The sequence below is a fragment of the Charadrius vociferus genome, unplaced genomic scaffold (genome assembly GCF_000708025.1).
Source record: "Charadrius vociferus isolate BGI_N301 unplaced genomic scaffold, ASM70802v2 scaffold453, whole genome shotgun sequence".
Taxonomy (NCBI): domain Eukaryota; kingdom Metazoa; phylum Chordata; class Aves; order Charadriiformes; family Charadriidae; genus Charadrius; species Charadrius vociferus.
In genome coordinates, this window is record NW_009647575.1 from 787,557 (window position 1) to 804,344 (window position 16,788).

Consider the following 16,788-nt stretch of genomic DNA (forward strand, 5'->3'; position numbering starts at 1 on the left):
GATCAAGTGGAATAATGCAACTGTTTTGTTGACTGAAACTCTAGGTCTCTATTAGAAAAGGGCACCATGTTTGTCTAGAAATAAACTACCAGAAGTTTCACTTCAGTTTGCTTGATACCTTTTCTGCAGCTACAATCCCTTCCAAATCTAGTCTGAGTAATACTGAAAGTCAAGTTTTAATGGTTAGACTGCCATGGCTAGTAGACTAATTTTAGTAGTTTCTCATAACCAACAAAGAAGATTCAGCTTTGACGGTTTTTCTTTCTTAAACAAATTCTAAGATTGTATAATATGTAGGTAGTAAATAGGTAGTAATGTGTAAGTGCAGTGGACATTTGCTCTTGCTCTTGCTCTGATAGGGAAGGAACATTTAGTGTTTATACTGTTCTAGTGTATGTTTCTTGCAGAGAATATAATCGGATGTAATCTCCCATGTGCTACTCTGTTTTATTTATGAATTGTCTCCGTTGTTGTCAGCTTTCCTTCTTGCATGAGGGTACCAAATGTGATTACTGGTTACAAATAGTAGTGAAAAATCCTGGGAGCTAGTGGCAGAGCAGGAAATTGCTCAAGGCATGAAGCCTACTTTGCATATAAACAAGACGATTGTTAAACTGTTCTCACTAAACGGGTCTGCAATCCCACTGACCCTTCCCAGTCTTTCTCCTTGTCATGTACACACAGAGTGTAGCCTACTGCCATGACAGAGTTAACTTTTCTTTGTATTCCAGGGCAAGAAGACACTGAGATCATTGGTATTCAGTTTTGCTGAGCTGACATCCTCTGAAGGGCATATCTAGATTATTCTGGCACTGCAGCATTAATATCAGGTGTTTTGTTTCAAGGCCCTTTAAAATATGTCATGGTTCATACTTCAGCAGTTGTCAGTGAAGTAGACCTAACACCAGGTTGCCAGCTGTCTTGTTTTAAAAGACCAAGATTAGGACCCTCTGTGCTTTTACCATGCTGAACTGGTGAACTCGGTTATGCAAATAGTAACACAGCAGACTTTGGTTCTTTGTGGCTCTTAATACTTCCTTCTTTCCTTTTGAAGTGGTAGGATCATGTTGTACCTGCTTGGTTTACCTCCTGCTCTACCTCCTATGTGCACATCAACAGGGATATTTTATGATCAGTATTTTGCTTCTGCCGTATAACATACAGCAGGACAAAAGGACCTAAATTAAAACCAATGAACTCTGAGTGTCTTATGTAACGGCCTGTGGTTTAGCTGCTATACGCTGATCTTTGTTACAAGTTTAACAGTTACTGTACCAATAGTCTTTTTTCTGTTTGTTAAATAGCAGATGGATTTAGCACTCTCTCTTCCCTTTTCAGCTACTGTGCAAGACAACAAGTTAGTTCATTAGAATTTGGATCTCTGTGTGTGTGTTCTGGCAAGCTGACTTCTCATTATTGCTCCAAGACTTTCACTAGCTTCTGAATTGAAACTTCTTATTTAGGAACTAGAACCTGTAATGAGTTCTTGTTGGGCAGAAGCTGTTTGTGCTTTAGAGTGGTGGCTCTTTGGGGGAGGCTTTTGAAAACGGAAGGTAGACAGACTCACTTGCATGTGGTTTCTGCCTTGCCACCGGTGCTCTGTAGGGGCTGCATTGCCTTCTCTGCCACAGAGTTAAGAAGAACTGAGGGTGGCAGAGCACTGGCACAGGCTGCCCAGAGAGGTTGTGGAGTCTCCCTCTCTGAAGACATTCAAAACCCGCCTGGATGCAGTCCTGTCCAGCCTGCTCTAGGTGAACCTGCTTGGGGGGGGGGGGGCTTGGACTAGCTGATTTCCGAAGGTCCCTTCCAACCACTACTATTCAGTGATTCCATGAATTAAGTACTAAAAAGCAGATTGTACTGGGAGTGGTTGTACTGGAGACTGGTTCTTGCTGCTTCTGAAGCACTCAGCGCTTTTCCTCTTTAGGAATACTTGTATATATCAAAGAGCCTTGACTTTAATAGCTTTATTTGTGGAATTACACAAACTAATGTGAGATAAGACCAGATTCTATTATACTTACTGTATGTATGTGGCAACTTGGAATATGAACTCCATCTTTGCAGAGCCGCCGTTGCTAGTAGGTTAGTTCTGCTTTCTCATTTTGTCTTTTTATAGGTAATTTTAGTCTGAGAAGGGTAGGCTTATTTCTGACCCAATTCCACACTGAAAGCTTAAAAAAATCAGTCACTGAATCGTGACAGATGGACTAATGCTGTACATGTTTTGTTTCTAGATTTCTCCCCAAACTTTACATAAGAAATATTAACCTGGTTAACTTTTCTTTAAATAAAACATATGGAGATTGAGAGCCATAGGGAGAGTACATGTCCATCTAGATTAAATGCCAAGTGGTAGCATTGTATTTGTTTGCACAAACATTTCACTAGTGCAATGGTTTACATGGGAAAGCCATTTTATGAAAACATTTTACTGTGCTATATTTCATTGCTGTTATTGGACATAAAGTACAGCTACAAATACTGCATAAAATGTAAACAGTTGTGTGAAAAATACTTCCAACTTCCAAAAGTGAGGATCAGCAATACTTTGGACTGCAGTTAAATCAAATTCCCTCTGTTTCTCCTACCCTTTCCCTTTCTTTTCCTAGGTGCATTTTACCTGGTATTTGAATACATGGACCATGACTTGATGGGACTGCTGGAATCTGGTTTGGTTCATTTTAATGAAAATCATATTAAATCTTTTATGAGACAGCTGATGGAGGGCTTGGCCTATTGCCACAAGAAGAACTTTTTGCACAGAGATATCAAATGTTCAAATATTCTACTAAATAATAGGTATGGCTATTATTTGAAGTATGTGGGGGGAAAAAAAAGTGTGTTAACAACATCTTTAAATCTTTCTTTTAGTCTTCACAGTTCACCTGATTTAAGTCCTTAGCAAAAATGTTTTTTAGATTGCCTAGTTTCTTTAAAATTAATTGTAAGATACTAATCTGGCAATGTTACCTGCATAACACTGGATCCTGCAATTGTTTGTTAAACTTATCTGTGTTAAAAAAGCAGAATTAAAACTTGAATCTTTTAGGTTAGAGTAGGGGGGGAATTATGTGAGTTCAAATATATTAAAAAAGAATTTTAGGACACAAGTGTTTGACATGTATTCTTTTGCCATCTCATTTCAAGATGAAGTGTGGCTAGGCTGGTTCCTCGCGACATAATTCTGAGGTCTTTGTCTTCATCAGTCAGGATAATGCTTTAAAAGAATATTCCACCAGGCGTGTTCAAACATGCTTTGGGTTGCACTTATAGCCGTAATCAAATGGGGAGAAGAATTTGTTTCTTACTTCTTTGACCAGTTGTAATTACAAATCATATTAGTAAACATGATTTTGTTCAGTGTGCAAGAGCAGCAAATAAAAAGCCTGTGTGAAGACAGCAGATAACTTCAGTACAGAACTGTTGTTCATGAAATCCAGCAGTAATAAAACCAGGGAGCAACTGTAAGAGCGAGGTTTATAACAGCCAAAAAGAGTATCTCTACAGAGCAGGTAGTCAGCCTCTGGAATTTGCTGTCGCAGGAGGTTTTCCGGGTGGTGTCAGGAGATTTGAAAAGATGAGACACATTCATGGATGGGATCATTAACACCTGTTAAAGGGAATAGACAGGAATATCTGTTTTAGCATCCTTAACACAATGATTGTGGGTAGTGGTGAAGTAGAAGGAAGATGAGGCCCAAAGTGAGCAGGGTCACATGTTCTCCCTAAAAAAATCTTCTGCCGTTGGAAACGAAATACTGGTCAAAGTGGATCAAGGGTCCCTTTTGGTAGGGCCCTAGTTTTGTCCAAGCTTTCTCCAAATTAAATTTTCCTTTTTTTCTTCCTTTTTTTCTCATAACAAACTAACATCAGGCTCTGATCCCCCCACAGTTGCTAGATTATGATACAGTCTCTTGAAGAGATGTAGACGTGCCTCCATATCACTCACTGTGACCACACAGTCGGCTTGCCTGCTAGTCTCCAGTGATGGTGCTGTCTGTGTACACCTTTGGGAACTCAGAAGTTAAGGTGTAACCTGACAGTGGAGAAGAGAGCTTTATGGTAGAGGTGGAGCTTTCTGTTGTACTGTGCTCTCTCCAATCCAGGATACAGAGTTTTTTCCCCTAGGATATTTTTTGAGTGTTTCCACTAGGAAAAGAAAAAGTTGATTGTTGATATAAATTTCAAGACGCTTCTTCTAAAATCCCATTACAAGTTACATATGGATTATATATCATTTAGGTGCACAATTTTAATGCTTTTGCTTGAAAATTCATTGATCTTCCACAAACATGCTCTCTGAGGAATAAGCATGTAAATTTGAGGGGAACATTTCTTTGTTTATGGGGCTTTTCCAAGTGTTACAGCAATTCCAAGCACACATCCATAGAATGGAAACTATAACCTGTGTATTTATTACCACAAAATGGTCATTCTTACACACATCAGCAAGTCTTGCCCTAATTTGATAAAATAAAATTTATTAGAAAGTGACATTTGCTGTATTTGAAAGTGACAGGAATTTTAAAAGCTCATAAGTACAGAAAAACGAAAACTCCGTGTAACATTCCAACATGCATTTCATGTATTAGAGAAGCTTGCAGATAGCTTTCTGTTTGAATCGTTGGTCGTGACACTGGTCATTGAGCATTGCCTTTTAGCTGTAGAAACTGCCAGGCAAGAGCTCTATATCTTCTACTCTTCCCCTTATATATGGGAAAACTCAAGAAAGGGTTAGAGGTTGTGTCATTCAGCACGTTGGCTGCTGGCAAAAATAGATGCCCTTATCTGGTCGGTCACCCTGATGTAAGGTTTAAATACAGCCTTTAAAAGCGCGGAACAGGACTTCGACGGCTTCCTAGAAGGAAGTATGACTGCTGATAGTTGTTTGTTGTACAAATGCTTATGTTAGCAGTAAGGCTTGAAAAAATAGCAGTTTCCTCCCTCATTTGTTTTCCTGCAGAGTTACTCATTTGAAGACTTTACATTATACACCTAAATTTTGACTAACATCTGGTGATGTAAATGCCATTTGTCGAGCATACCTATTTTTGCTTACTTGTCTTTGCTATTCAGTAGGTTAGTGTATTTGTTTACTGAAGAGATGCATTGATTGTAAGGCATTGCCTCCTCATTAATGTGGTTTGGTGAAGATCAGTTGCAGCTGTCTCAAAATCTCAAATTTTGCCTGATTTTTGAGAAGGAAATCTAACAGGATTAACCACTAAGTAGTTCTTTGCTTTTTCCACCAGAGGGCAGATAAAGCTTGCAGATTTTGGGCTTGCTCGGCTGTACAACTCTGAAGAAAGGTAAGATATAATTATACTTTGAAAAAGCATTCAGAAGTTTAATCTTTTTGCCTAATTTAAGTATTATGAGGGCCAGAAAAGAAAGACGACTGTTTTGTTTAGAGGAGATATTATTGTACTGTAATACAAGTAATTGCTTAGGAAATGGAAAGAAGTGCATGTTGTCTTAAACTGCATAAAACCACAAAACTGTCTTTGTGCAAGTGTATTGCTTTTCCAAGTGTACTGGATACATAACTGTAGAAAGTGGCCATATATTGATTTGAAATGAAGAGTTGCAGTCCTAAGTAGGTTGCATCAATATGTAGGTTTTTACTATTAGTTTCTGGCCTTGTCAACGTAAAGTATATTCTTTCTGTTGGTGTACCTAGCAAAAGTTTATTTAGGTAAAGCAAATTTTTTTTGCTGACATAAATTAGTGTACAGTTTCTTTTCAAACAGCGTTACTTTTGTGTAAGATTTAACTTTGCATTTGAAGAGGCTCACTGTATTCTTTAGGCAGCCAGTGCTGTTGAATCTGCTGGAAACAGAGATACAAGTTTAAATAAAAATTATTCTGAAACTTGTTGTGACTTGTGCTTCTGTTGTTCTTGGCTTCGTTATGCTTGTACTCCAGGAAACAGCTGCACAGTTTTTATGATTAAGAACTTCAGAATTGACGTTATAATGTTGTGTGTTTGTCATGTGGAACTGGATTTTCAAAATTCAGGCTGAATATTCATTACAGTAATATGGACATCGGGTGGTTGGATACAGAGAATATTAGCTCCCTGAGCTTGCTTTGATTTCTGTGTGCCTAATTTGGGAAATAATATCTATAATGTTAGATTTGACTTTATTGTTTTCTCACAGACCTCTAAGCTTGTTGTTGAACCTGGTAGCATTAGTTTCACTGTCTTCTGAGATGTTACTTCAGGAATATATGCTTAAGTACAGTTATGAAAGCTGTTGAGTATACTCGCAGGGTAAAGATAATCTTAAGCAGCTGCTGAGTAATTAATTTTCGTTTTGGATGTACTTATAATAAAAGGATTGATGCCATCCTACCTTCTTACTTTAACCTGTACCAAATTGACCTAATTTTTTTTCCTCTGTTTTACCTTTCTTTTAATGTCTGTTTTTAAATTAATTTAAATTTTACTTGTAAAGCTAACTGTTCATTAAGAATTGAACGATTGAAAGTTCAGTGTCTTTATAGTGCAAATAGCAGATTTTACTGTATATCAAACAGCAACGTTTTTATGCCATTATACATAAATGAAACCAAGACTAAAATGTAATTATGCTAGCTAATAGAATTGCCAGTTGAACTTGGGAGGATGATTAGAATCTCATTAGTAGATTTTTGACAGTTCTTTTGTCATTCATTTTCCTTCTGAGTAGCTTCTGACCTGCAGTAACAGACATAATTAATATATACTAACAAGTGTATAATAGCCGCTGCATTAAATTAATGTATTTTACATTTGGTTTATGGTTGTTTAGAATTATATACTTTTCAAAAGTATACAGAATTTAGTAGGAATATAACGTGGAGGAAATAAAGATTTAATTTTAAGTAAATTTCTATCGGTTGTTTTAGCTGTGCTCCTTTAAATGTTATTCTGGTGGTTTTAATACATTTGGAGTAGGAGATATGACAGATTGTGTAAGAAAACATCTGTTCAAATAAAAAGCACCATATACTAATATATGTGAGTGGTGTATCTGTAGAGAAAGTCCATACCATGTAAACATTTCATAGAGGAATGCTTGCTTCACAGATAAATACGATAAATGATGGGATTGTTTCCAGAAAAATACTACATTTTAAAAATGAATTGGGGAATTTCTTAATGAAAAAGAGACTTGGGTGATTTTGCAGAAATGATACCTGTATCTCTGAGTATGTTATAAGAGCTTGTTAGACTTTATGCTACTGTTGTTCAAACTCCATACTTAATGTTACGCTGCTTTCTATTTGGAGTTACCTAGTGTTGGTAAGAGTGAATTATTAAAACCGAAAGAATTTTGGGATCACTTTTAAGATACCCTGGTTGAAACAAACCCAGAACCTAACATCTGTTTTCTGCCTTCCGTTCTGAACTGTTGATGCTGTATCTCGGCCTGTCTACAAAGCAACGTATGTCTAAGATAGTGGAAATCTTTGCCTTAGTGCGAAGGTGGAAAGGATTATTCCTGGTGACAAAAAATTATGGTTAGAGCTGTAGAGAATTAAAGATGTTGTGAAATACAGGAAGATATTGGAAATGTTCCAGGCTTTGGAATCAAAATTGTTGAAGGATGTAGTTCAAGAAAAAGGCTTTGTTTCTTTTACTTCTGCTTACAGATGGGAAAGTGACTTTTTTTTTTTTTCCTTTTCTAACTGCTTGTAGAGGTCCTATATTCAATATTCTAATAATCAATAGTTGCCCAGAAATTAATGGGTTTATCCAGGTCTTTCTCCTGAAATGACTAGCAATGTAATAAATATACAGTAGTGCATCTTCAATCTGTCCTTTGATAGCCTTGGTCAGAAAGTTGTGTTTGCTGTTGTGCAGTTGCAGCTTTGCAGGACTAAATTAGGAAAAGGAAGTGGAAGATTGTGGTGTTCTTTAACAATACCACAGAAGTAAGGTCCTCAAAGTATCACTTTTTCAGAAATGATCATAGTAAAATGATAGTCCTCTCTTTTTTCCTCCCCCAACAGCCGACCATATACCAATAAAGTTATTACATTATGGTATCGACCTCCTGAACTTCTGCTTGGAGAAGAAAGATACACACCAGCTATCGATGTCTGGAGCTGTGGGTAAGAGTTCGGTACAGAAGTGTAGCAAGCATAAAAACAAACCAAAAATAAATCTTAAATGTTTCTATTGATCTGTATTGAAAGTCATAATGATGGAATTGTGCAAAACTATTTTCCAGCTGCATCCTGGGTGAACTTTTTACAAAAAAGCCAATATTCCAAGCAAATCAAGAACTTGCTCAACTGGAACTTATAAGGTAATTTGCAAGCACTGTCACACAATAGGTGCCTCATAAACTGTCAGGTTTCTTTTGTTAGTGTTAAAATTGGAGATAACACACTGCAAACATTTACAAGTACTCAGTTATCGCCCTGAGTGAGATGTTAGAGGTTTTGAGGGGCATGTTAAGCAAGTGACTTTTGCTTAGACACGGAGAAGGGTTTGTTGTGAGTATTCTGTGGTCCTAGCAATGTACAGTTGAATAGTAAGAGGGTGTTTTGTAGAGCAGCTGGAGTTGCCTATTACTGAAGTTGTAAAGAGAGAGTAGTCAAAATGCCTGTTATTTTTTAAGATGATGTTACAACTTCCTTCAGCAAGTCAAAAAGAAAACATGGACAATATAAGGACAAGCGGGATTTGGGAGGAGTAGGTACTTGGCATGCTACTGGCCTTGAGTTCTTGTTTCAAGCCTTCCACATACACACCTGGGTTTTACTATTTTTGTGGGAATATTTCTGTTCCCTTACAAACTGCCACTTTATGGACGTAAAAATTCTGTTTCTTTCCTTATCTCAATAAATCATAAAATGATATGTATAAAACTCAGTGGAACCAGAGCATCTTTTTTTTTCCCTTTATTCAGCAAGCAAAAATTGCTCTTGATTCTGATATCATAATTGACCTCGTAAGTGAGGAGAGGTCCTCTTCCTAGAAACAAGGGGAAAAGAGGGTGAGTCCTACAGAACTTATAGAACCTGAACAGTAAATTGTCAACATTATTTTAAATTAATTAAAAATATTATGAAGTTATATATGGAGATGCTTTTCAAAACAAATTTAAAAGTAGCATGTTTCTGTGTAGTGTGTTATTAGCTGGCCTGGAAAAATGAAGTTTTTAGGAGGTGCAAAGCATATCAGTGGTCATTCTCAGTGTAAGGAGAACGAAACTTGTGAGTTGGGAAATTTTTTCTTTTGAGCACTAGATGGCATTGAAGCACGTCACACGGCAGTCATTTGAAGCTTTTTCTCTTTTGTTGTACCTCTGGTACACCAAATTAAAATTTTTTTTGTTTCCTTCTCCTGCAGGAAGCTACTCTTTGGGGCTCACTTTTCCTTTTCACTGATGCCATGCATTTTTGGCTGTTTAAATGTAATATATCAATTTTATCAACGTCTCTACCACCATCATGTTACAGTCAACAATTCTACATTTATCCTTTCTAACTTTAACATTTGAAGATAGAGCTGAAGTAAATTCTGATAGGAAAAGATAGATTTATTATTTTTCTTTTCCCTCCTGAAAGTTACATACCCCAACCAGCATAAAGTCAGATTGGTTTGCATAGCATTCAGGGCATAACTAATAGATCATTAGGTCTCTTACACTAACCGTTTAAATCTACTAAATGGGAGGGGTGAACTAGGGAAAGGTATTTGCAAAATGTCCTCTTATGACTGCCTGCATCAGAGTTTGAAACCTTGCATGTATAGTAAAATGCCTCTTTAGTTCTTCGTCTCAGAAGCGTGGTGTTCATCAACTTAGCTTAGCCGTCCTCGGCTGGACAAAATGGGCAGGGGTGGAGGGAAGGAATAAGACTATGGGCAGCTCCATTTGTGGAGATAGATGAGGCTTGAGACAAACTCATAACTGAAGTAAAAAGTATACAGGTTTTCTAGTGGTCAGATCTTGGTTTTGCCCTTAGGCTTACTGAGATTCCCCCCCCCAATGTCTTCAGTGTCAACTAAATTCTCAGGGAAAAGTACTTTTTCAGCCAGTTGTTGTGTCTTTCTTCGCTGGCATTGGGAGTTGAGGACACAGAAGTTAATTAGCACTCTAAACCTGGGCTATCCAGTTCTCCCAGTCAAATACCTGGAGTACTGTTCAGACATGGTTGGTTAAGCTTTTCAAAACATTTGTGTGAAGGATGTCTGGGGTGGGGTGAAGCAGAAGGAGTGGACTTAAAGTAAATCTAGTCTGTGTGGAGTGATTATCTTTCACAGACAATTCACCATTATTTAATGGTGTTGGTCATTGGACGGTAGAGAAATTTTAGCTGAAAAGAACCTGAACAATAAAAATTATTTTTGTATTCACTGTACATGCAAGAATAAAATGACAGCTGTGCTCACTTGTGGTTTTGGATCTCATACCCTTTTTTCCCTTCTTTTTGGTACAGCCGAATTTGCGGGAGTCCTTGTCCAGCAGTGTGGCCTGATGTTATAAAATTAGCTTATTTCAACACAATGAAACCAAAGAAGCAGTATCGTCGAAAACTGAGAGAAGAGTTTGCTTTGTAAGGATGAAGAATTAGTTTAGTCAACTGTAATAACATTAAGTTTTCCTGGAGACTTTATGAACTTCACTATTTTCTGGAAAATGAACATAGATTAAGTGTAAAGAAAAATGGCTTTAGGTTCTTATCCTTCCCGTGATACCCACAGAGCTTGTATTAACCCTTATTTAATAGGAGCTTCAAGAAGAGGGCCCTAAAATTTCAGCCACCTGTTAGCTTTCACCTAAGGAAACATTTGTTCTCTGTGATTGGTACACCTGCTTGTTGTCCCCGTCCAAAAACCAGCTCAGAGTACTTAATTGTTTTTTATTAGGACAACTGGCTACAGCTAAATATGTAGCCTGGTTAACATTACAGTCCTTTGGGTCATAAATTCATTCAACACGGAGGAGTTATCTGAACCATGGTTTGTAAAATACTGCCATTGGACTAGTTTTGTGCAAATGTCACACGTGAAGGTTATGGAAAACAGCTGTAAGCTTATTTTAAAGGGTTTGTTCCCCTCTTTCGGTTACCATGGGTTTCAGGAGAAATGTATCATCCTGTTCATATTAATGAGACAGCATCTTTAAAGCAACAGAATTGTCCATGGACCAATCAAAACTGCAACTCCCCAGGTGCTGAATTCCAAAGTGTGAAGTAACAATGTAGTCTTGGCTTAAAAAGGTGGGGTGTTTGGTGTTGGTTTTTTTGGTTGGTTTTTTGTTTTTTGGGTTTTTTTTTGTAAGGGTAATGTTTCAAGCAATTAAACCACACAAAGCAAAGAAAGCTTGGGTTATATGCTTGCACAGGTAGTATGGTGAAGTTCATCTCTGCCTCTTACTACCAAATTCAGGTTATGAGTGGGTTTTGTTTGGATGTAAGTTGTCTGAGGACTTAATGGTCAGTCACTTTGGAAGAGATGTATTTATTAAAATTTTGCACAGAAGCGTGTGATTCAAAGTAAAAATGTGATGCTTTTCTCCACTTTTCTCTTTTGTAGCATCCCACCAGCTGCATTAGATTTATTCGATTATATGCTTGCTCTGGATCCCAGCAAGCGCTGCACAGCCGAACAAGCTCTTCAGTGCGAGTTTCTGCGAGATGTGGAACCATCTAAAATGCCTCCTCCAGAGTAAGTAATTTCCTTTGGTAATGGTCCTTACCTCTACAAAATGAGAACATGCACTGATTTCATTAAGCTCATTGTGTTTCAGTTAAAGTAGATGGTGGCAGAACAAATGTTGATACATACAGTTGTTTAATGGTGATTCTGCACTAAAATGGTTGTACAGCTGTATGACTCTTACACCGTGATAGCGGTGGTTGTGAGCAGTCATTCGCGCAACTGTGTCAACAAAATCAGGATTCTCTCTAACACTATGTAATTGTTTCTGATGTTGAAAAGCCATCATTTCGCTTTTATCTCTGTTTATCGGTGTTTACTCTTTCCAAGGGTTTTGAGGTCCTCCATGAATCTGAATTGCCTTCTTTGATGGTACAATGACACTGGGTATAGAATTCTGGGTATAGAAACCTGAGAGTTAAAGTGAAATACCATAAATCATTTCCTGTGCCAGTTGAGATTCTTGGTTTTACAGGCAGAAGTGAAATACTTTTGCGGAGGGTTTTTCCTTTCAGTTTCTCTGAGAGGAAGTGTGTTCCAATGTCTAGTAGGGTTTTTGCAGTGACTTAATTTTCATTTTAATCAGTACAAATCATCAAATCATATTGGAACAGGGCCTGAGGAAAACAATGAAAAGGTATTACAGAATCTGCAGGTTTCATTCTTCCCTTAAGACAGCTGTCAGAACATAGACCATTTAATATTGTTCGAGTAAATGTTCGAGTTTTATCTAAGAATTCTATTAAAAATCTTTCGAAACTTACCTGTTACATACACATGGTTGTCACAAATGCTTCTGATACATGAGGCTAAGAGGTTTCATTGCCTGAATATGACTATATATATCACTGTCTGAATATCAGTAATCAGCAATCTTAAGCTATTCACTAAAAATCTCAGACCCACTTGTACAGCATGTTGCTTATATGCATTTTAAAGTAAGGTAATGGGAAGAAATTGGTTTTCTTCAGGGGCTTGATAGAGCATCCTTTCTAGATGATACATGGAAATTCAAAACAAACTACTCACTGCTGTCCTTTTAAAAATTAAGAGGAACCACGCTTGCTCCTGACAGGGCATGCTCAAGAAAGTGTTGACTGTTCTCTTGAAAGACTAAAGTTCTGCTTTGGGGAGAAACAGCTATTCAGTCAAAGAAAGTGACAGTGGTGATTGCAAGGACCTCAGGACACTTCTCACAATGAGTTCTTGCTTCCAGTTGTTTTTGACTAAATGCTTGGCAGGTCTTTGTCCTGGTATGCAGAGGGAGAGCATAAAGGAACCATTTGTCATAATTGCCTTTCCAGTGGCTCTTGTCATCTGTCACCTGATTTTTCCCATGTGCCTGGGTGAGGCAACTGCTCAGACAGTTATAATAATATGTAATAGGAAAACAAAAGGCACTATTTTTAGTGCCATCTATGGGATGGGTCTCTGTGTTCCTCAGGAAATCAGAATTGGGGTACCTACAGAGAACCGTAATGGAAGGACAAGAACTGGTGGCAGATGACTTCCTTAGGAGACTTTTGTCTCTGCTTTTATCTGTCTTAAAGGACTGGGATATCCCTTTTTCTTCTGGTATCTTAATTTTGCTAGTGTCAAGTGCTGTTTTCTCCTGCAACTTTTTTTCTTTCTTCCCCCCCCCCCCGGGTTGTTTGTGCTGTACAACTATAAATGCTAGATAGCCATGTCTGTTACTGTGGACAAATATTTGAATTCGTGAGACAGGAGTACTTTTACAAGCAGACAAAAGGAATTGGTCACCTGGACCCTTAAAAAAACACTTTCAAATGAAAACTCGGTTATCTGTTACTCTGCAAATTCTGTTTTATAGCAAGTGTGCAGCATTGATTTTGAAGTCTTCAATTACACAAATAATTAGGCTTTTCATAAGTATGAATACGAGAAAATAACATTGATTGTTGTTTTAAGATACATGTTCCCCTTTTCTGAGAGAGGGACCTGTGCTTCTGAAATAGGCAATCAATGAAGAGATTTCAGCCAGAAAAAAAAAACCAAAACAGATCTGAGATTTTGCTGACTTTGAGTGTTTTCTGATGTATTTTCAAGTTCCAGTAGGTTCATCTTTAAAAAATTACATTATTTATAATTTGAGCATTTATTTTACCAAAGTGGTTAAAAAAATATTAAAAAAACAGAAAATCCTGGGATAAAACTGATTATCTCTAATCATTCCTTGCAGCCTTCCGTTGTGGCAGGATTGCCATGAGCTGTGGAGTAAGAAACGCAGAAGACAGAAGCAGATGGGCATGACTGATGACTCAACAGCAACTAAAGTCCCTAGGAAGGATCTTTCTCTAGGCATGGATGAGAGCAGAACCAACACCCCACAAGGCATGCAAACTTCTTCCCAACTCAAAACTCAGGGCAACTCTAGTGTAGCACTTGGTCAGTAATATTTTCGGTTCTTATCATTACCTTCTACTTGGATTGCACCTCTAGAAATTTTAGGTGTTATTTTCAGAGTACTGACGTCTCCTGGATTCTTGAGGGAGGAACAGTATTGTAAGTTAAATCTTTGTTACAAGAGTTTTACATTTCTTTTGAAAACTAGGCGTTCCTTTTCAGTTTTACTTAATTTTTCAATCTGGTCAGAGCATCTGTCTTGCTCTGTGTTTTGAAGGGGTTTTATCTCTTGCTCATCTATAATTCTTCTGTAATCCCACAAGTCAGCTGCTGCTCTAAGTTCTTCACAATCTCCATAGATTGGAGGAGCTTTATTGGTATTGACAAACTGATCAGAAGGCAGATTTTAGAGCAATCATCATTTCAAATGAAACAGATTCCCCCTGCATGTTACGTTAGTCTTCAGCTTTCCAAGTTGTCGGGGCTGAACCAAGTTGCAAAAAAACCCACCTAAAACTTGGTATAACAAGAAGTAGCTACCTCTGTAGATTGCACAGCCATTAATTCTGAAATATAACTGAAGTATCTTGCTTGGAGACCAATTTTATGATTATAATATAAAAAGTAAAGTAATGGTTTCCTGTGTGGACACCATTTGAGATACTCAGCAGTTCAGAGATAGTTCCTCATAGCAGGTAGCAATATACAGAGTAACTGCTAAATGGATACCTGGTACGTTTCATTTAGACCATTTTTGATTCTGCAAAGTGACCATAAATCCTATGGCACTGATAACATCAGTTCAGCTGAAGAAAAACAATAGATGCAGTCACACGGCCTGAAAATACTAACCATCTTGAATCAGCTCTTCATTTAACAGTAGAGATGAGCTCCAAAATGCAAAGATACATTGAAATTAGTTCTTTTGATCATATTTTATTGCAATTTATTACCTCTTGCTCTTGTTCGTCCCATTTCTTACTGTAAGCCAGCTGTGAGCTTCTGCCATTCTGTAGGTTTAGGCTAAAATTTTGGCAGAATTTTCAAGCATAACTTTCTGTAGCCCTTAAACCCCACCCCCACCCCCCCAAAATGAAAACTGTATAGAAGTTTAAAGAGTCCAAAGGATAGTAGTTATTTTCTGTGTGCTTTTATAACAGGTAGCCCAATGAGAGACTACTGTGTTTATTAGTCATCAATACTAACGATGCAAAATAAACTTTAAAAAAAAAAAAAAGGGAGAGAAGGAATCATTCAGACCTATGTTGCTGTTTGCCCATATGTACATAGAAAAACATATCTAGGTAAAAAAGAAGACAATTTAATTTTCGGTGAAACTTAAACAGTTCAGCATAGAGATGGTCTCTGTATTAAGCAAAACACTTCTGGAAGCCATAATGCACCTTAGATACTATCAATAAGCCACACTAAAGAACTTCCATGTACAAATGGATGCTTTAAACAAAACTTGCATTTGTTTCTGAGCACCCCAAAAGAAGAGGTTAAAAACACCTTGAATCAATTGCTAATGTCTGATTCTTGAATGGGAGCCCTGGTTATTCCATCTTACAATCTAACAGGAGTTATGTAGAGCTCAATAATTCTGTTCTGGTAGAAACTGCCACATCTCCCAGAATACAGGTTGCTCTTGGAATGGAGTTGAAACTAACCAAAGAGTATGGAATAGGTAGATAATTTTCCCTGTTTGGCATTTTTCTGCTGAATTTTCATTGAGAGTCTGAGTGAAGTTTGTGTGTTGAGCGTAACATCCTCAGATGTTAAAAACATCAACTGTTAAATCTGAGCGAGAGGCAGCAGTACAAGGCATTAGCAATGATGTTTTTTTCTGTATTGACAAATAAAAGGTGGTTTTATTTTTATATTTAAATATCTAAAATTGTTGGATGTCCCTGGATCCTGCCTGGGTAGGTTCCAAGTGCTTGTATCCTGGTGCACATCCACAAGGAGGGTAGTGGGTTGATGGTTTTGCAGTACTTCTGAGCTGTGCTGCTCTTAGTCTTGAAAGGCAAATACTTAATATTTATTTGTGCATGACCATTTTTTCAGGCATGGCTTTGAATCTGCTGTGAATTAATATATTGTTGAATTAGGAGAATGGAAGGGATAGAAGAGGACAGAATGTGTTTGTGTTGGTCTGGCTTAAAAAAAATTCAGGGCTCTGCCAGCAAAGTCACACACGATCATTTTTTCATTTTTAACCACTTTCTTCTCTAAGTCATCTACTCATGGGGCACATTGAAATCCATGCTGCTTCACTTCTCCTTCCAAAATAAACTACCACAATGGGTGTTTGAAACTAAGAAACTACTTTGATATTCTGGCTTCCTTATATTCCCCTGCATCATCATAATCTCCTCATATTTGTGGCACGATCAATTTCATTGAAGAAATTGTATATCATCACAAATCTGCATTTGCCTGCTACTCGGTGATTGACTTCTTGTTTTTCAAACTCAGCACTTGCTTTTGCGTTTATACCGCTAGCATCTGGGTCACCTAGAGCCTGGTCACTTGAGCAGGTGTTAGAATCCAGATGCTGAATTAGAATGGGCCAGAATATGACTGGAAATGCGTTTTGCAGATGGCCACTTTTTAACAGAGGGATGTGATGTGTCAAAGATAGGAAATTTTGCGGGGATTGGAAATCTTACAGCTGCCTAAAGCAGGTGGCCTTAAGCCCCAGCTTAGTTGTATTGTGGAAAATTGAGCTCCGGCTTGATGTTTCTCATCTGTCCAAGTGC

At 37.7% G+C, this 16,788-nt stretch overlaps 1 protein-coding gene across 1 annotated transcript in view; it reads left to right on the top strand.

Moving 5' to 3' along the window:
- CDK13 (cyclin-dependent kinase 13) overlaps window positions 1-16,788 on the top strand; it is a 40,455-nt gene that overhangs the window by 13,768 nt on the left and 9,899 nt on the right. Inside the window, exons 6-12 of the mRNA XM_009880925.1 lie at window positions 2,613-2,802; window positions 5,256-5,312; window positions 8,002-8,103; window positions 8,223-8,300; window positions 10,441-10,557; window positions 11,540-11,671; window positions 13,863-14,068. Coding sequence (XP_009879227.1) covers window positions 2,613-2,802; window positions 5,256-5,312; window positions 8,002-8,103; window positions 8,223-8,300; window positions 10,441-10,557; window positions 11,540-11,671; window positions 13,863-14,068 — 882 coding nt within the window. The remainder of the gene's footprint in view (window positions 1-2,612; window positions 2,803-5,255; window positions 5,313-8,001; window positions 8,104-8,222; window positions 8,301-10,440; window positions 10,558-11,539; window positions 11,672-13,862; window positions 14,069-16,788) is intronic.